We start from the raw sequence: 21667 nt of genomic DNA on the forward strand, positions 1-21667 counted from the left end.
GCTGAAATTATACATTTTAGCTCTAGGAAGGAAACAATATACTTCGAATGAAACAGACAATTTCATTACAAGACTACTGACTAGATTTGTTTTATCATATATATTTATTATTCATTTGTGCATGGTTGCAAATAAGCCAAAATTGAGTCAGTCTTTATATCCACAGTATTGGAGAACTACATCATCCGGGAGGATGTTTCAAAATTGAAATATTCTTTAAAAATTGCATAATCAAGATTGTTATGATAGCAGTAAAACCATAAAACAAACATGCAGCTATCTTACTTGAAAATAGAAAAATAAGGGAAAAATGTAACAGGTTTTTCACTGTAGATTTGCCTCTATGTATTCCAATGAATAAGTTAAGTGAGTTGGATGGGAAAACATGGCTGTTTCCATGTGCCTAATTAATTTTCCTTTATGGAAAATGAATTCATTTTCAAGATAATGTGCCAAAGGCTAGAATACAATAATTAGGGTTAACTGAATGTCATTATTTATTGACAAAATAATTGAATATATAAGTAGGGATCTTATGATTCAGTTCTATAGAGCATTGATGAAATCACATCTGGAGTACCTAGGAGAAAACACTTGTTGGGTAAATTCAGAAGGGAACAATCTTAAAATTAAACCATTCTGCGAAGTATTTTTCCACGCTGTTGGTTAAAACGTGGTATTTCCCTCTCCGCATGGGAGAATAGACGCCGGGTCCCACTAAATTATGAAGATTTGAGCGCAATACATTTTTTAAAGTATCTGGGATATCGATGGAAGATGCAACTTATTCTACAACTGGGACATTGCTCAGCGTATAGTTTTAAAATGCCACATTTATAAACTGGGCCTCGCACAAAATGCTGGAGGAACGCAGCAGGTCAGGCAGCATCTATGCAGGGAAAAGGACAGTCCACGTTTCGGGTCGAGACCCTTCATCTGGAATTCACGACTCAGCAGGGGGAAGGTGGAACCACTTAAAAAATGCTTCCAAAGCAAGACTGAATTTTTAAATGGAAGACAATTTACAAATTCAGTTTTGCTTTGGAAATATTTTTGAGTGGCTCCACCTTCCCCCCCCCCCCCCCCCCCCCCCCCCCCCCCCCCCCCCCCCCCCATGCTGAGCCATGAATGGAGAGGAGATGCTGCCAGTGGCAGGGACAGGGCTGAAATGAGGGGCGGTTTCGAAATCCGAGCTTGAACCTGTGCGGCCGCCGTGGCGCGTTACCCAGGGTTCCCAGTAGCGGCAGCCCAGGTGTAGGCGGCCCGGGACGGCGGCGGCTCACGGCCCGGCCCGGCCACCATGATCTCGGTGCTGAGGGGCAGTTGCAGCCGCCCGCTCTTGGCGGGCAAGTTGCGGGCCGCCGCCTGGTGCAGGGCGCGGGTGGCCAGCGGGAGTTCGGACTTGCAGGAGGAGCGCAGGCAGAACAAGTTCGGGAAGACGGTGCTGCTGCCCCACACCAAATTCCCCATGAGACTGAGCGGGAGGGAGCTGCGGAGAAGGAGCTGCAGATCCAGCGGGTACGGCTCGGGGCGGGCCCGGTGGATTCACAGTGCGGAAATGAGAAGCGCGTAACCGTGACAGCACATTCCTCCTCCCCCATCCCCTCTCTCTCCCTCCCTTCCGTCCTTCCCCCTCCAGCTGATCTGCCCACCGCCTTAGCCATCCTGCCCTCCTCTCTCTCTCTCCCCCCACACTCTGCCCGACCCCACCGCCATGCCTTAACAGTCGGTCTATCAAGACAGCAGATCAAAATTTCTACGTCTCTTACATGTGGTCGGCATGATGTTCAGGCTGACCCCATGCTTGTGGATGCTGTGCCAGGATTGGGTTGTCAGGCACGAACAGTGGAGGTTGAGGGTGGATGTGTCACCCTGTTTGTCGCCATAAATTCAAAGGGAAACTGAAATGTTGGTAACTTTGGTCGGCATGATGTTCAGGCTGACCCCATGCTTGTGGATGCTGTGCCACGATTGGGTTGTCAGGCACGAACAGTGGAGGTTGAAGGTGGATGTGTCACCCCTGTTTGTCGTCATAAATTCAAGGGGAAACTGAAATGTTGGTAACTTTGTTATGACCAGATTTGAAAACTAAGTTCGAGGGACCTGAAATGTTTAAATGGCCATTATGGCATTGGTGCATTTGATATTGTAGGGTTAAGAGAATATTACATTGCAGGGGTAATACTACTTCAGAAACATGAAGAGGTCTTTTCTAGGGATAGCTTATTATTATAAGGACTAACTGTATCTGTTTAAAATTTCAGTTTTCTCTTGCCCTCTATCCCACATCAGATGAAGAAAATATTTGATCTTTCAATTGTTGCTTAGGGTTATATGGTGGCTGGTTGGCCGATTGGATAGTTTTGACACTGTAGAAATCCTTTTCTTCATTTGAGCTATTTTGTTTTATGTGTAATAAATTGACAAGAACCAATAAGCTACTGACATTGTAATGTATTTATTGAATCTTTCCAGGAATGTGGTTTTTCAGAGCTATATGCTTGGCAAAGAAACAGAAAAGGAAAGGACTTTTGTGTCCCATGATGGACCTCCTTATGCTAACGGTGATCCTCATGTTGGTCATGCCCTAAATAAAGTAAGTTCATGTTTTCTGACATTGTCACTATCCATTTTGAATGGAAAACACTATTTGTGTTTTTTACTTGATAGTGTAAATTTTCATGTGAACAGTTTTGAAAATGAAACAAAGCTGTTTCGTGATACTTTTGACCTGACACCTTATTTCCCAAACTGCAGATACTAAAGGATATCACTAATAGATTTCAGATGATGAGAGGTTATAAAGTTCATTTCGTACCAGGATGGGATTGTCATGGGTTACCTATTGAACTTAAAGCGTTGGCAGAATGTGGTGAACAAGCCAAAACATTCTCTCCTGTGGAGATCAGGCAAAAAGGTAATTTGTTTAAAGATATGATAACATAAGTTTATTTTGTACTTGATTGCTGTGTTATTTACTAGGATTTGAAGGGATGAGAACTGCAAATTGTGAAACCATTTGAAACCAGTAACCACAGTAAAACTCTGATAATTGCATCGCAATTGCTTGGAAATCTCAATAGTTCAGCATCCAACTCACTGAGCCACCTTTACCCATGCTTCTCAGGGGCCCCGGTGAGCTTAGAGTCATAGAGCACTACAGCACGGAAATGGGCTCTTTGGCCCATCTAGTCCATGCCGACCTGATCTTCTGCCCAGTCCTATCTACCTGCACCCAGACCATATCCCTCCAAACCCCTCGCATCCATTTACCTACTCAAACTTCTCTTAAATGTTACAATTGAACCTGCATCTGCCACTTGTGCTGGCAGCTCGTTCCACACTCACAGCACCCTTTGAGTGAAGAAGTTTCCCCTCAGATAAAAGTAACAGTGGAAAATTACAAAAACAACATTTATCTTGTTTCATTTTCAAGGGGACTGATAGCCTTCCTGTCATTGTTGCATAAGGTAGAGCAGGCTATCCTAATATTTTGTACTTGTGTGAAAGTTGACTGCTCATGTTGTCTGGCTAATTCATCTGTTGTGGCACTGAGAGTCAAGACCAGTGTTTTTCTCGAGGATGTGCACAAATGCAGTTTAGCAATATTTTGCTGAGATACTGCTGAAACTGCAAATTCTGCTTCTCATGAGTCAAACTGTGTTTACTCGTGTTCCCTTGATATCATTCCTGGTGAATAATGTAGATCTGTGATGGGCCCATGTTGCTGATCTGCATGGCATAACTATTGTTGAGCTACTTGAAAGACCATTTGTAGAAATCGATATGGCAGAATATCCCTACTGTGGCATGGCTGAAATGAGGAAGACTTGCTTGGGTTGGGACTGGGTGCAAAGAAATACAATGTTCCTTCAGCCAGCTTTGGGCACAAATGGATACGTTTTTGTTTGAAGGAAAAGCTCACGACTGATCTTCTACCTCAACACCATTTTCCAGACCTTTCCCCATACTCATTGATTATTTAGATACTTAGAAATCTTTATGCATTTATTGACTGAGCCTTCACTGCACTCCTGAATAGAGAATTCCAAAATTTCACCAACCTCTGAGTGAAGACATTTCTCCTTTTTCCCAATTCTCAACAGCCTTATTTTGAGATTGTTATCTCAAGTTTTATACTCCTTTTGGGGAAACGTTCTTCTTATATTTTGAGGCCTCTATGAATTTGTTTCATTGAGGTCTCCACTCATTCCAAATAGAAACTTGGCCTACCCAAGTTTGTTCTCCTATGACAGAACTTACCATCCAAGAGACCAATCTAATGATTCTTAGTTATGCTTACCCTGTAGCAAGTACATTTTTAGATAAGGGGACCAAAACTACACAATGGTCTCACAAAGGCCCTATATAATTTGCAGTCAGACTCTTGTACTCGAGTGCTCTGCCAACTAACCATTTGCCTTTCTAATTATTTGCAGCATCTGTATGTTAGCTTTCAGTAACTTGTAAAGAGGACATCCAAATCCCTTTGAACATCAACATTTTACAATCTCCCACCATTTTAAAAAGTGCCCAGCATTTTTTTTTCCTGAAGTGGACAACTTCATCCTTTTGCACATTGTACTCTATCTGCCATGTTGTTGCTCACTCATTCAGCTTGTTTGTATCCCCTGGAAGCCTCTGTGTCCTCATTACTATTTACATTTCCACTTAGTTTCCTATCAGGAGCAAACAACAACCTAGATCATCTCTGCCAGATTAGTGGTTGGTACAAATCCCTGTGGCGCCCCACTATCCACAGCTTGCCATCCTAAGGAGGATCCAACTCTCAATATATGCCAGTGTATTACCCCAGTTGCATGTGCTCTGTCTTTGTTCAGCCAGCTCCTGCTTGGGACCTTATCAAAAATTCAGATACATATATCCCACTAGTTCCACCTCACTTACTAAAGTTACATTCTCAAAGAACACTAGCAGATTAGTCAAAAAATGACTTCCCTTTGATAAATCCGTGAAGACTGGTCATTATTTTCTTAGTTTCTTGATTTCACATCCTTTATAATAGATTCAAGCATTTTCCCAACTTCTGAACTATTGATCTAACAGGTCAGTGGTTCTCTGTTTTCTCCTCTCCTTTCTTAAATAGTGGGGTTCTGTCTGGTACCCTCCACTCTTCAGGGATGATTAGAATTTTGGAAGATCATGACCAGAGTAATCCATTCTAGTGTGTAGATCATCAGATCCCTGAATTATTTCTAAATTAACTTCTAAATTGTGAATTGATCTTCAGCTGCCAAGGAATATGTGATTACCATTTGACCTGTTTTACACTAGATTTGCTAATGGTTATCTTGTAAAATTGTAAATTAGATGTGGCAAATTTAAAGCCCGCTGAATAAAAGCTGTTGTAATACAGTCAGTCCAACACTGCATTTTTAATTTTCAGTGATGACTTTGGGAATTTAAATACTTGTTGGATGGAATCTTTATCAGAAGAAGAGCACATGACAACTTCATTATTGTAAATTGGATATGTATTTGCAGCAGTAAACAAGATTGAAGTTTAAGGACATCATTATTTTGAACTTGTACAGAGATGTCCTTTCTCTCCCCATCTTGCCCCATGTCAAATGTTTACATGTACTTGTCATGTGGAGAACTTTACATTACATTATTTTATCATTGTTCTTCAAAAATTCTTCATATGATTTTTATCTTGCAGCCAGAGAATTTGCAGAAAGAACAATTGAACGCCAACGTGCAGCATTCATCCGATGGGGTGTGATGGCAGATTGGGACAACTGTTTATAACACTTTTGATAAGCAATATGAAGCCAAGCAATTAGAAATTTTCCACAAAATGTTTGACAAGGTATTACTGTTCTTGTCTGTTTCATATATCGTCTAATGTGTGATAAGATTCATTTTTTTTGTTTTTTTTTCTTTAAGGGCTATGTTTATCAAGACTATAAAACCTGTATTTTGGTCACCTTCCACAAGGTTTGTAGCTTATTTCATTGGAGGTCACTTTGAATTTGAAGTAATATTGGGATAATGAGGTAATGAAGTTTGTCATTTACTTGTGTAGGACAGCTTTTGGCAGAAGCTGAGCTTGAATACAATCAACAGCACGTTAGCCGATCGGTATAATGTCAAGTTTCCTCTCTTAAACACTCCTTCCAAATTGACTTCAGCAACAGGTACAGTGTGTGTTAGAGGATTATGGTTGAATTTAAACTTTAATTTATGTTCAGCATGGTGATGTGACTTAAACACCACAATGTTAATTTTAGATGGAGAAAAAACATAGGTAGAAGGGGAGGGTCACTGTTGGGTAACTGTGTTTGTGGATGTTATTCATAGATGGAATACATTTTTCAGTATTTACTAATGCAAATATCGTCAGGCTACCCATGATGTATTACTATTAATACATCATGGGTCGCCTGATGATATTTGCTTTGAAGAGCAGGAGCTGGTTAAGCTACTGAAACACAAGAACATTGCCTTGATAAGTAATTGAGCAGCTGAAAGTGCTGCAAGCACATCCAAAAGTTACACCTACCACTGGTAAATTTAAGATCAACGTTAATAGACATGCACAATTAGTAGACCTCAGCTGAAAGTTCAGTTTTTTTTGTGCCCCTTCTTGATAACTGCCTGTTGATTCTTGTTGGTTGAATAAAATCAAAACCTAGCATGACTGTTACGACCCACAATAGCGCTGTTACGACCCACAATAGCACTGATACCCACTTCCCTTTGTACTTTATTTGATGACTGTCCAATTGAGGAATGTAGGTAATGACTTTCAGCTGTTAAGAAAATAACCTTCTCTTTCTAACTGCACACTGAGTGCGAATCACCAGCTTGTGAAGAGGTATGCTTAATTTCCTCAGTTGTTTTTTATTACTAACATGGTAAAGTACAGAGATTCCTGTTCATACAGCCTTCCCCATACAAGATCTTTTGAAAAGTACATTGTTTTTGCATGCAGTTCTGATGCATATATTTTTCTGACACCTGATTATCAAGTGGGGGAGGAATAAAATCAACCTGTTAGTATGATGCATTCTATAACAAGAATTTCAGATGATTTAAAAATCACCTGTTATTGGTTTTGCCTTTTCCTGTTCAGACTGAAGAGAATTATTTTTTCTTACAGAGATTGCATCCTCTATTTATGCACTGATATGGACAACCCAACCTTGGACCATTCCAGCCAACCAGGCAGTTTGTTACATGCCAAATGCCCAGTAAGTTCCAATATTTATGAATCATCACATTAAAATAGTAACATTCTTTCTTAAATGGATGCAGCTAAATCTTGCAATGAAGTTGTATAGTTGTCTTTCTCTCATCTAGCCTGAAACTGTCTATAATCTAATTCAGGTTTTCTGACCCTTTTCTAATAAACTGAGCCTCCACATAGAGAGCAACAATTTGACTTTACAGTCCTTTGTCGGCACTATGGATCCAAAGCAGTTGCAAAGTTAAAATAAATCTTTACGAATTTAACCAAAATACTAACATATACCACAGAAAAGGGAATATTTGAACTGTCTCTGCTGAGGTACAAAATGCTTGCTATTTAGATCTTTCTTATGCAATATTAAAAATACTAAGTCTCTTAACTCATCCTGAATTTTAGTGAAGTGATCTCTTGCTTCATGTGCATTAAGATTAAAGTTTGAAGATCTGAAATTGTCCCTAGTTCTGTGTTGAAAATCAAAAAAAATTACAAGTGATGAAAATCTGAAATAAAAATAGAAAATGCGAATATCAGTGTTGTAGCATTCTCTTTGTAAGCTTGAGTTATTCAGATCACTATAGTTAAATGTTTTATTGTAATGGAGTTCTATTAATAACCTTTTGAAAACTCTATGTAACCATTTGATCTTCTGAGTGCTTCTTGCAGTTTGTTTTGTTCTGTATTTCTAATTGCAAGTTTATTTGGGAGATTGAAAAACTCCAATTTAATTTTGTGAAATTCATGAATTGGTTTGTGTTATGAAAGCTAGGTAGATTCCTGATATTTGAAATGAGAACATTCTGTATTGTATTGGAATGCAGGTACTCCCTAGTGAAGTGCTTAAACACAGAAGAGGTCTACCTTCTGGGTACAGAATGTATAGACTCCACAGCAGCTATTCTGGGGACACAATTTAAAGTTCTTCAGATGGTCAAAGGTAAAATATTTTAAAGTAATTGTTCCTGCTTTTCTTTGTCATTAAAGATTATACCCCTTCCCATAATATATGCCATAAAAATTGTTCAATGTCCCTTTCATTTCCTTCTGTATTCTGTCCTACATGTTGGAATGTAACAACTGTAAGTGCAGTAATTTTACAAATGTAAATGTGGGTGGTAAGTTTGTTAGTATATTGTTTAAGAAGCATTTTATCCATACCTTGTATTCTATACAAGACCACATTCAGCATGTATTGCTGTGTAGCAATTATGAATAGTGAACATAGAACGCTACAGCACAGTACAGGCTCTTTGGCCCACAATGTTGTGCCGACATTTTATCCTGCTCTATCTAACCCTTCCCTCCCACATAGCCCCCTATTTTTCTATCATTCATGTGTCTATCTAAGAGTCTCTTGAATGTCCCTAATGTATCTGCCCCCACAACCTCTGCAGGCAGTGCATTCCACACACGCACCACTCTGTTTAAAAAAAAACTTACCCCTGACGTCCCCTTTATACCTTCCTCCAATCACCTTAAAATTATGTCCCCTCGTGTTAGCCATTGCCACACTGGGAAGAAGTCTCTGACTGTCCACTCGATCTATGCCTCTTATCATCTTGTACACCTCTATCAAGTCACCTCTCATCCTCCTCCTCTCCAAAGAGAAAAGCCCTAGCTCGCTCAACCTATCCTCATAAGAGATGCTTTCCAATCCAGACAACATCCTGGTAAATCTCCTCCGCACCCCCTCTAAAGCTTCCACATCCATCCTATAATGAGGCGACCAGAACTGAACACAATACCCCAACTGTGGTATGACCAGAGTTCTATAGAGCTGCAACGTCACCTCACTGCTCTTGAACTCAATACCCCAACTAATGAAGGCCAACACTCCATACGCCTTCTTTACAACCCTATCGACCTGCGTGGCAACCTTGAGGGATCTATGGACGTGGACTCCAAGATCCTTCTGTTCCTCCACACTGCTAAAAGTCCTGCCATTAACCTTGTATTCTGCCTTCAAATTCCATCTCCCACAGTGTATCACTTCACACTTATCTGGGTTGAACTCCATCTGCCACTTCTCAGCACATTTAATGTGATACTGATTAAATTGCCAGAATAGTTTCCACATTACGATATCTGTGAAAAGTTTCTAATATTTCTTGTAATCCTTTAACTTTTTCGAATTTAGGTTCTGATTTGGAGGGTGGAGTGTGTAACCACCCCACAATTCCGGGAAGACAGTCTCGACTTTTGCCTGCTAACCATGTGACAATGCATAAAGGGACAGGGTTGGTTCATACAGCCCCAGCTCATGGGATGGAAGATTATAGTGTGGCTTCGCAACATGAACTCTCTGTTGTAAGTTACCGATAAAATGCATTCACTATTGAAATAGCTAATAATGTTGGCACAGATATGACAATGAGCCAAATGGCTCTGTTCAATGCTCCATTTCGATAACAATTTATTCCATGGAGATGGTTGTGGGAAATGCTCCAACGTGTTGGGGGTGGGTTATTGGCACAATGACAGGGGAGAGAAAGGATGTGCATTTCTATCCCACACCTTTGATAACCGTGGGTTGTTCCAAAGTGCTTACTGCTAATATTGCTCCTTTAATGTGCTGAAAACATGATGGTTGGTTTGCTCAAGATGAACTCCCATAACCATGTCGTATTGACCAGATAATTGCTCTTTATGATGTTGATTGAGGGATGAATATTGGCTAAAAAAAAAATTGGTGATAACTCTTTAAGTTGTTCAATAGGGCCGATGGGGCTTCAGTTAAACATCTCCTCTGGAAGACTGCAATTCCAGTAATCCATTGCTGGAGTGGAAATCTCACCCTAGCTCTTTGTGCTCAAACCATTGGTCTATTCATTTTTGGTTCAGTTAAGACACTGAGGTAGTGAACAATCTGCGTCAACTTTGGACAGAAGCTGGGGTTGTGAATGAGGTCCATTGCTAGGGAAGAGAGTTAACAAAAGAATATAATGAGTAGAAGCAGAGGTAGACTTTTATGCTCTGCCATTCAACAAAGTCATTGCTGATCACTTGCCTCAGCGGCATGTTCCACTACTTCCTCCATGTCCTAAATCCCTGAATATTCGAAAATCTATTGAGCCGTGTGTGATGGACACTGAAAAAGCTGATTTCCATTGAAGGAAATTTCAGCTCCTCTTGTTTTGGATCTCAAATGGTTTAATATGATGTTCACTATTTTAGGACTGTCTAGTAGATGAAGATGGCATTTTCACTGAAGCAGCTGGATCAGATCTTCAGAACAAGTTTGTCCTTAATGAAGGAAATGAAACAGGTAGGCATTACCTCTTTGCAGAATGTTATTTTGTCATTTCTCAGTAATTTAGATTTAGAGATGTAAATGTGAGCTATACTAATATGGAAGGTTCAAGATTTTGATCCTTGTTATGTTGCTTTAGCTGAATTTGGTTAAACTGGTGGATGTGAGGGTAGGATGTTGCCAATATGGACTTGATGCCCTTTATTTGGTTAGAAAAAAAATGGACTAAGGTTTGTGGTTTTCATGGTAATGCAGGAAGCTAATGCTGAGAAACAACTTGTAAAAGATAGTATATAAATAAATAGATTGCCAGGTTTGCTGTGCAGTCACTTAGACATAGGGTAAGGATGGTGTTGTACAATTTCATCACCCCCCCCCCCCCACCCACCCTGAAAAGTCATCAACATCTGCTGATACTTCTTTTAAGACTTGCACTGAAACGATAGCCATTTGGCCATTTGGATGAAATCTGAACTGACCTGATAATGATTTTAAAATGGCAATCAACTTGAACAAGATAACTATCTTTGGGGGAGGGGGAAAGGCAAAATGGGTAAAGAACACCAACAACAAATCATGCTGATGATACTGTAGTTTTGCAAATAATTTTCTTTTTTCTTTAAACATTGTTGTCTCATATTGCTCAGTGGGATTTGTCCCTTTGCTGTTTTCAGCCTTGAGAAAGGCAGAAGCTCACAAGGTATTGCCAATGATAGTTGATCGGTGAGCAAAACCTTTTCTGAACATGATTAGTTTTTCTGCCAAACTTGTAAGGAAACACCCAGCCTCTGCTTAGTTCTGCCTGCAATAGGGTAATAGCGCTTACAAGTTGTCATTGTAAGCAAGTATGCAGATTAATCCAAATCTTTTTTGTTAGGCATATCCTTGCCATCAGGGTGATTTGCTTCCACATCAATTCTGTATGATCTGAGGTGACTACCACCGATGCCCCTGGAGATGTGTGATTGGATGGGTGGGTGGATAATTTGGAGGTGTTGCATTCCTTTTGCTGTTTACACTGGACTCTGTGTGCTTCCAATACATGTACTTGAGGTTCTTGATACTGTCCTGAATGCCCCATGTCCAATTAGAGTAGCTATGGGCCAGGGAGTCTTAAAAGTAAGTGGGGATGTGCCTAATTTTCTGAGTTTTGAAAATGACCTTGAATCCTTTCCTGGTGCAGGGTTTTGACCCAAAACATCAACAATTCCTTTCCTCCCACAGATGCTGCTTGACCTGCTGATTTCCTCTAGCAGGTTATTTGTTGCCCTTGAATCCTTTCCTCTGTCTACATAGTAATCTCTTCCCATAACACAGCTCAGGATAGACTGCAAGTTTTGGGAGTGTGGTGTTGGGTGAAGTAAATAATGTGGCCTATCAAGTGAGCTGACTTGACTATATCTACAGCATCATTTGGCTTACTTATCCTGCCATTGGATTGGGAAAATTTTGAGGTGATAATGTTGGTAATTTCTCCTTAAGCAGTACAAGTCTCGGAAGCATTTAGGAGGACAGATATCAATGTTGTCCAGTAGACCTGAGTTTTGTAATGGATTTGAAGTATTGATCTTCATGTGGCCAAAGACTGTGCTGCTACACTGACAGTGAATTTTGTCATTGATGTCAGCCTTTGCAGAGGTGGTCCCCGAGATACAACAAGTGGCATATGTTTTCCAGTACCTCGTCACAGACCTTTATTGTTGGAATATGATGTACATTGGGGGGAGATTGGTAGAAGGACCAAATGAATGCTGTCCAAGTGACTTTGATAGGTTAATTGGCCACTGTAAGTTGCCCTTGGGTCTGCAGGTAAATGATAGCATCTGGGGTGGGGGAGTTGATGAGAATGTAAGGAGAATTTAAAAAAAGGATTAATGTGGATTCAGTGTAAATGGGTGGTTGACAATTACTGCAGACTTGGTGGGCTGGAGGACCTGTTTCTGTGCAGTCTCTCTGTGACTAATAATAATTTCACTTCAAGAACTGGAGTTGTTATTGTCTACGTAAGTAGAGTATCCAACTTTAAATTTGCTGCATAGACGGAATTCTAATATTAGAGCCTCGGTTTTAATGTGGATACATTTTAATGGATTTAATTTCTGAATTTTATTACAGTCATCCAAATGTTGCAGGGTTCAAAAATGTTATTGAAAGAGGAGGATGTACAACACAGTTATCCATATGACTGGCGGACCAAGGAGCCAGTAATTATACGATCCAGTAAACAATGGTTCATAGATACTGGAAAAATTAAGGACCGAGCCCAGGTATTAAGTTCATTTTGGAATTGAATTACTGAAATTATCAAAATTTGCATTAGTGTAGATTGTATATTTTTAATGTGTAGCTTGAATCTTGGTGGGTATGTTCCTTTTCTACATTAACAGCAGTTGACATACTTTTTTCTTAGTTTGCAAAATCTTTTCAGCATAATTTTAGAAAATACTCACATTTCTTGGGTAGCTAAGGGAGAAGTAATAAGGCAATTTTAATCCATGCATGATAAGCTTAGATGTTTTCATTAAATATAGAAAAAAAACTCTTGGCTTCATTTTTTTATTAGCGAGAGAAACATGAAGAACAATATTTAGGATAGAAAGAGGTAATGCAGTTGAATAAACAACTGAACAGACTTCCAGATGGATTGCATGTGTGCACTTTAGAAGTTGGCGATGACATATTGTAGACACCATCAAATTTATATTAAAAATTAGGGGAAAATACCAGAGAACAAATGGGTAGCTGTGAAGATGCTGTAAGGAAGACATTTTGATGGGATAGGATTTTTTTTAAAAGTGCTTGTTCTGCAGCTTCAAGACAAAGGAATGCTACAGGGCAGTATAATTCTATGATATTTTATGTAGCCCTAAAACACACATCCCATGTTTGCTTCAAACATGTAAGATAATTGCATTTGAGATTTCCAACATTTCTGTTACAATAGAGTACAGTCTTTTAGTTGAAAAAAGCAAAATATTTTCTGTAACTAAAACAGGTAAATGGGCAGAGAAGTCAGACCATTGCAGTTCTTTGATTACACCATAAGAGTGTGCTATTCTTACATCACATTTCCAGTCCGAGGCTTGCTCCCATGAAGGGGTGGAGAAGGATAGAGATATCTTTCCACCAGTTTTCTTGCCAGTGCAATTGCCCCAAAGTTGGTGCTGCCCCAAACCAAGATCTGGACACTGGGCAGCAAAACAAACTGCCCAATGGCTTTCAATCAGCAGAGCAAAATCAAGTGTCTGATTTAGACTTCTGTGCTCAGGAGAATGTTGATGTTGCTGCAGGTTGCACTGGCTCAGTCCATTACTCTCCGCTCTTCCACTTACTCTTTCTCTTCCTCCTCTGGCACCTTCCTTATCCCCTCACCTCTATTGTATGACATTCTTTTATTGGCCATGCGTGCATATTTGCTCAATTTTTCTTTCTTGAAGATTTTTATAAATAAAAAAAATTGCAGTGTACAGAGCATTAGAAAACACCAAGTTAGAACAGGAGTCAATGTACCCTTCTGAATGTGTTTGGCTATTGTACTTAAAGTATATTGTTCAAATAATGCCATCTGCTTCACGTCAGTATTTTGAAACTTCAATGAAATTCCTTCTAGCAACAATCTTGGTAACTACAAAGCTGGATACATAACTTGGTAAAGCAGGATAGATGAAGGGAATAAAACAGTTGATATTTGGGAACAATTTTGAAATAGTGCCAAGATCTGCTGAATGTTAGTTTAATGCTGCTGTCCTTATAAAACAATATATTATCCTGCTAGCCTTAAGAAATTATATTGGAAGTTTAATCTTTTTTGTAGAAAGCACTGTGAATGCATTTTTCTAACTCTGTAACCAATTATGGTTGCATTGGTCTCAATATATAGGAATGATTTTCTGTTTAAGAAAGTGGGTGGATTCTGCACCGTGGTGGCCTGGATTTTAATTGATGACGATGCTGCTGCCACCAAATTTTTTGAATGAGGACTTGCTCAAATCTGGTATTTGATCTAGTGTGGCACACACTGCAAGTTGTGTGCGGCGCATATAAATGAAGCAAGAAACATTGACCCTCTTGAACCATTCAGAATTCTTGATGATAAGCTTTCCTTACTAGTCACATGTACATCGAAACACAGTGAAATGCATCTTTATGTAGTGTTCTGGGGGCAGCCCGCAAGTGTCACCACGCTTCCAGCACCAATGTAACGTGCCCACAACTTCCTAACCCATACGTCTTTAGAATGAGGAAGGAAACCAGAGCACCTGGAGGAAACCCACGCAGACACTAATTCTCCTAGAAGGAAGATAAGGTGCTCTCCTCCAGCTTGCGTTGGGCCTCAGTATAGAAGTAGAAATAGAAGTCAGAGTAGGAGTGGGATGGAGAGTTAAAGTGGTAGGTAACAGGAAGCTCAAGGTCATCTTCGCTGACTGAACACGGGTGTTTCACAAAGCAGTCACCCAATCTGCGTTTGGTTTCTCCACTGTAGAAGAGACCGCATTATGAACACTGAATGCAGCGCAGTAGTTTGGAAGAAGTGCAGATGAATCGCTGTTTCACCTGGAAATGCACTTTGGGCCTCTGGATGGTGGGAAGGGAAGAGGTCAAAGGACAAGTGTTGCATTGCCTGTGTTTGCAAGGGGAAGTGCCTTAAGAAGAAGGTGGTTGGTGGGAAAGGAGGAGTGGACCAGCAAGTCGCAAAGGGAATGGTCCCTGTGGAATGCTGAAAGGGGGAGGAGAGGGAAAGGGTGTGTCTGATGTGGAATCTCTCTGAAGGTTGTGGAAATTGCAGAGAATGATCTTTTGAATGGAGAGGCCAGTAGGATGAATGGTGAGGGCCAGAGGAACTCCAACTTTGTTTTGTCCCAGAGGAGAGGGGTTGAAAGCAAAGGTGTGGGAAATGGACAAAGCCCTTGCAGTCAAGGGCTTTGTTTAAAAATGGCAGACTGGAAGCCACAGTTCCGTAATGTGACAAGACACTCAAGACACTTGCAGAAAGTCTCATCATTGGAGCAAAAGCGTCAGAGACAAAGGAACTGGAAGAATGGAATAGACTCTTTTAAAGGAGGCAAGATGGGACAAGGAGTAGTTGAGACAGCTGGAGGAGTCAGTAGGTTTGTAATGAATGTTAATACCCAGCCCATTTCCTCAGATGGACTCAGAAATCCAGAAAAGGAAGGGAAAAGTCAGGGATTGACCTTGTAAAGATGAGAGCAAGGTGGAAATTGGCAAGAAAAGCAATTAGATTGTCGTGTTCTGCCTGAAGACAGGAAGCAGTACCAATGCAGTCATCGACGAAATGGAAAAAGTTGAGGGAATGGGCCTAAGAAGAACTGAAACAAAGACTGTTCCACATATCTCACAGGCATAGTTTGGGCCCATATGAGTGCCTATAGCTACACATTTGATCTGAAGAAAGTGAGTGGAGTTGTAGAAGAAGTTGTTCAAGAAAAACGTCAGCCAGGCAAAGTGTTGGAAAGGAACTGGTTGGGCCTCTGCCCAGGGAAGAAGCCAAAGGTCCTTGTATCATAATGACATGGGATGGAAGTCGTAAAGGGATGGAGGTCATAAAAGGAATTGTACATCCATTGTAAAGATGAGTCTGTTGGGACCAGGGAAATGGAAATGATCAAAGCATTGGAGGGTGTCAGGGGTCCTATGGGAAGCCCCTGGACCAGAGGAAAAAGGATAGAGTTAGGAAGAAGCAAGTAAGGTGGGGTTAGAATGGGTTGCAAAAATGAGTAACAGGACATCCCTGCTTGTGGACCCTAGCTCCTTTCCTTTAGCTATTATAACAACACAAGAAATAGAAGCAGGAGTAGAACATTTTGACTCTCATGCTTGCTCTAACATTCAGTAAAATCATGGCTGATCTTTTACCTCAGTGCAGGTTTTCTGCCTTAACCCCACCCCACCCCCAATCCCTTGATTCCCTTAATATCCAAAAATCTGTCAATCTCTGCCTAGGCTAAACTCTGTGACTTATTCCATGTGTATGTGTTTTTTTATAGGAAAGTATTGTTTGAACGCTAGACAGTGCCTAGGGTTGAGATATATAGGGTTGAGGTATGTATAAACTATGCTTCACTGTTTTGTTTTTGTTTAGGAGCTGCTGAAGAGGGTTGAAATGATTCCACGATCAGCAATGAACAGCATGCTTGCCATGTTGGATAGACGAACATATTGGTGCATTTCGAGGCAGAGGTGCTGGGGAGTTCCTATTCCAGTTTTCTACCACAAAGAAACTGCAGAACCCCTTATAAACAAGTAAGTTGCTTTGAACATGCTGGGATATATTTCTGTATTAGTTTTCAGTGACTTACCAAATTAAGAACACTTCTATTTGTCTAATTTGCCAATTAAAAATTCATTGCCCTTTTGATAGTCCTGACTATAATGGTACCAGAGATATATTTCCAAATTATTCCATGCACCTACTAAGCAGAACATTTTAGAAACTCGCAAAGGATGAATAAAAAAGCATTACAAAGAGGAAGAAGTTTAAGTACGAGAGTAAACTAGCAAATAATATAAAAAGACAGGTAAGAGCTTCTGCGGATACATAAACAGGGAGCGGACAGCATTAGTCCCTCAGAGGATGAGATGGAGAATTAATAATGTAAGTGATCTAAATTCTAAATGATATATTTGGATCTAACTTTACAGCAAAAAAGACAAAAAAAATCCCAATGATAGTAGATTATCAAGAGTTTACGGGAGAATAGGAATTTAAAACTATCGCTATCACAAAAGGAAAAAGTACTCTGGAAATTAATGGGGCGAGAGGCTGATAAGTGCACTAGACCTGATGGCCTGCATCTAAGGATTTTAATGTAAATAGATGCTTTGGTTACAATTGTCTATGTAATGCTAACATTCAAAAAAGAGGGAGACAGAAAGCAGGAAGCTACACATCACTCAATCTAATATCTATTATTGGGAAAATGCATGATTGAGGTAAGGGCAGAATATCTAGAAAACCTTAAAATAATCAAGCTGAGTCAACGTGGTAGTTATGAAAGGGAAACCAAATTTGCTGGATTTCACGAAGGATGTGACAAACATGAGGCAAAAAAGGGGACCAGTAGATTTAATCTAGTTGAATTTCCAGAGGCATTTGATAAGGTGCCACATGAAAAGTGACTACATAAGATAAGAGTCCATGAAGTATCAGGATTGATAAGGGATTGGCTAATGATCAAAAAACACAATTGGGACAAGTGGATCATTTACAGATTGGCGATCAGTAACTAGTGGGGTGCGACAAGGATTGGTCTCCATTCAGTCATTTTCCATGTAAAAACTGAAACGTGTTGCACCGTTGCCCAAACAAAATCGAGGAACTGCTCTAAAAATTCTGCTGGTTGGCAGTGGCAAGGTTTTGTTTTGCTTTTATATTTTCATTTTCAGGACGTGGCTGTTGCTGGCAAGGCCAGCATTTATTGCCCATCCCCACCTTTGCTCTCATTCACAATCTTGATCTCTCTCCCTCCTCAGGCCAACATAGCCTACCCACTCCCACTTTACCACCCACTGTAGCCCCTTGACTTTTTTACTCCCTCTTGACCCTCTAGCTCTCTCCCCCTCCCCCCTCTCTCTCTCTCTCTCTCTCTCTCTCTCTTTTCCACCCCCCCTCCCCCGAAACAACCCTTCCGTCCCATCCTACTGGTGTGCCTCCCCTGCTTCTTCCCCTTGTGCCTTCCCTCCCTCGCAGGCCCTTTTGATTGTGTGCCGTTGATTTGGTAATGTGCTGTGAGATATATGTGAAATTATATGGCCAATTTCAAGCAGATCCCAGTACATCCTGATCCATTATGCACTACTGAGCTCTTTTTATAACTATAATTCAGTAAGAATATAAGAGATGCTGGTGTGCAAAAAAGGAAAGTAAACAGTGATAAAGTTGAGGTTACAGCCCAGGCAATTTAACTTTCTGTGCGAAGGGTGTAATATGACCCGTAATTACTTGATGTCATTAAGAGTGGTGGAGTGCTGTGTCCTAACTCCAAGAAAACGCCAAAATGTCTGTTTGCCTACGTGGCGCTCATTGTGGCTCAAATAGAACTTATTGGTTGGCATGCTTTGGTACATTCTGACATGATAAAGCAAATCTTAACTGCAAGTATTATCTCTATTATCAAGGTTTCTAAAAGATAGTCTTTGCAAATCTTGGAGCCTTACCTAGATTTAGATTTTCATTAATGCAGGGAAATTGTTGCAACGGCAGCGGCGTCCCTGCCCATGCAGGACTTTGAACACTGGTAAATGCTATCAGTCCTTAGTTATGACTAATATTCTACAATGCTTTGATAAAGGGTGGAGCCAGGTGGGCTTGGCAAATTGTGGAGCTAAGTCTCTAATACTCATGACAATGGCAAAATTAGCTTTGAGTGAAAGAATAGCTTTACAAGTGGTATTAAACTGTCTTGTTTTTTTTTTGAAGCTTTGTATTGTGGAGTGTTCACTGATTGGTTGTCTTAATGTGTATATGATCTTTGAATAATATTATTTAGTTTCACTGATTATGGCAGAATCAACTTTTGTTACAATGCAGCAGTTACAACCCAGCATTGGTCATACTGCCTTATCAGTCTATTTCATTGTTTACCTACGTTTCCGATTTGAACAGAAGTAGATCCAGAACTGCAACATGGAGTACCACCTACTTCAAATACTCAGGGGAATGGGTGGAACCACCTTTTAACTTCCACACCTCTTTCCTCTAATTAAATTATAATTTTGCTTTCAGTCCTTTTAATTTTCTTGTAATATGTGCAGGTCGTACTATTGTCAAAGATCCTGTTCAGCACATCCAATGCATATCTTCCATCCATCTGTTAAATATCTCATATTCCAATCCACGTTAGTCATCATCACCAACCCCTCACCATTGCTACCTTTGCACCAATGTACATTGCTCCTTTATCCTTTCTTCCCTATGTGAAAGGGAATGGACTTAAAAACCCTCAAATTCTCCTTTTGGTTACTGATCCCAATAATGTCATACTTCTCTAATTTTTATGTTCTTTCACAAATCATCCGTAAATGCTGGTCTTTTTACCTTTATACTTTGCTTCTGTATTTAAGATCAGTTCTTAAGAATATAGGCTCCATGGCTTTTGAAGTTTCTCTCAGTGTCAGCTCCTTTCCGCTCCTTCCACACCTTCCTTAAATCCTCAGCGTTGTGTTCTGTTTATAAATTACAGTATAGATATTTGCATATGATAGAACTTTGCAAATACATGCTAAGAATTACCAATGGGAATAGTAATTTACTTTCTGCAATTGGAATATTCTCCCTCATATAATTGTCAGAGATGTAATCGGGTATCTATTACTGTAAATCTGTCTCAATCCTTCGCCAGTTCAAAGAGACTTGCAGCATGGAAGCAGAATTTCCAGTCCACCATGTTGACACCAACCATCACGTGCCCATCCAGGGTAATCCCATTATTTTTCATCTTCATTAACTTCAAACTCCCCTCTTTTACACCCCCCCCCCCCCCCACCCCAAACTCTCCAATTCTCCTGTCATCCACCCATGCTAGGGCTATTTGCAATAGCAATTTGACCTATAAATCAGCACATTTGGCATTTGGGCAGAAACTGAGCACCTGGGGGAATTGCGTAAATTTGCAAACTTCACACAGCAGTCAAGGTCAGGATCATGCCCAGGTCTCTGAAGCTGTAAGGTAGCCTTAAATCCTTTTTATAATGTGGTAACTAAAACTGTATATGTTACCCAAAGTATAGTTCACCAAAGTTTAATTAGAAATTTAAGATAAATCCTCTACTTAATTTAGTGTCATCAGTAAGTTGATAATTTGTTTTTAATTCTGAAGTCTAAATTGTGAACTGTGGTCGTCCCAGTACGGATCCTGTACACCTTCTGTCACACTGAATAACTGTTCTTTACCTGCCCTCTTTACTTTTGAATGCAGCCATTTTGCTAGCCATTTTGTCCCCACATCACAGGCTGCAATCTTATTTGTTAGATGGCATCCCAAATACAAACTCTTACTAAAAGTTCTTCCTCTGGGTTCTATCATTATTTATGCCAACAATTATTTAACTGATTGGTTGATAAGTCCTTTATGCTTTATTTCCTATCAGATTTAACACCAAGTTATACATCTTGTACATTATTATATATATTGCATAAATAGGATGTATGGGTCCTTCAGCCCAACTGGTCCTTCAGCCCAACCAGTCCTTGACAGCATTTATTCTCCACTCAAACTGCCCTTTATTTCCTCATCTAAATCATATGCTTACTTATTGTGGCACTGAAAGAGGCTATTCAGCCTATTGACTCCATGCTGACTCACAGTATCAGTCCATTTCTCTGTACCCTTGTAATTTACAGCAGCTCATCTACAGGTGTATCTTTGGGATGTGAAAGAAAACTGGAGCACCCAAAAAAAACTCCATATGTTTATGGGGAGAATGTGCAAACTCCACACAGACAACTTGTGATCATGTTTGAACCAGTAATTGCTGAAGCATCATGCTTCCACCTCCCAGCTTTTCCAGCCTCCTCTTATATTATTTGCCTCAACCACTCTCTGTGGTATTGGGTTCCACTTTAGTGCCATTGTTTACTCAAAGAAGATTCTTCTGAATTCCCTATTGGATTTCTTGATGACTTATAATGACGGTGTCTTCTCTGCAATGAAAATATTCTTTATCCATCCCCTCTGTCAAAATGCTTCAACTTCCCATTCTCCAGAGAAAAAAGGCTTAGTCTGTACATTTTTCTTGATATCCAGACCCTTGCATTTCTGGTAGCATCCTTATTAATCTCAGTACTGTTATCAATACAGCCCCATATCCTTTCTAACTTTTCATTTCTATCCCTCTAGAAATAAAGAAAAAGGAGCACTAAGCTTTTTTTATATATATTTCTAACCTCTGATGCAAGCTTGAGTGATCATTGTATTTGTACCCTGAGACCACTTTGTTCCTCCACCACCCCTCCCCTTAGACTTGCACCTTCCAAGTGATAAGAGACTCCTTCATTCTTCCCATTTAATAGTATTATGTCACATTTACCTGTATTAAGTTTCATTTGCAAATTATTTCTTCATTCTGCAAGTCTATTAATGTCCTCCTGTAATTTGTTGTAATCTTCTTCAGTATAGATGTCAGCTACCCAACGCCACCAAAAAAAATTGTTGTCCTGTGAACATTGAACTTGTATTTCTGATTCC

At 40.0% G+C, this 21667-nt stretch overlaps 1 protein-coding gene across 1 annotated transcript in view; it reads left to right on the forward strand.

Moving 5' to 3' along the window:
* The first annotated feature begins 1224 nt into the window (after positions 1–1224).
* iars2 (isoleucyl-tRNA synthetase 2, mitochondrial) overlaps positions 1225–21667 on the forward strand; it is a 69779-nt gene continuing 49336 nt past the window's right edge. The window contains 16 exon segments of the mRNA XM_052010959.1: positions 1225–1487; positions 1490–1518; positions 2476–2538; positions 2540–2596; positions 2758–2917; positions 5684–5766; positions 5768–5851; positions 5927–5965; positions 6055–6108; positions 6110–6161; positions 7127–7217; positions 8035–8150; positions 9351–9520; positions 10388–10478; positions 12579–12730; positions 16564–16724. Of these exon segments, the coding sequence (XP_051866919.1) occupies positions 1301–1487; positions 1490–1518; positions 2476–2538; positions 2540–2596; positions 2758–2917; positions 5684–5766; positions 5768–5851; positions 5927–5965; positions 6055–6108; positions 6110–6161; positions 7127–7217; positions 8035–8150; positions 9351–9520; positions 10388–10478; positions 12579–12730; positions 16564–16724 (1589 nt within the window). The 5' untranslated portion in view covers positions 1225–1300.

This window comes from Pristis pectinata, chromosome 3 (genome assembly GCF_009764475.1).
Source record: "Pristis pectinata isolate sPriPec2 chromosome 3, sPriPec2.1.pri, whole genome shotgun sequence".
In the NCBI taxonomy this organism is placed as follows: Eukaryota; Metazoa; Chordata; class Chondrichthyes; order Rhinopristiformes; family Pristidae; genus Pristis; species Pristis pectinata.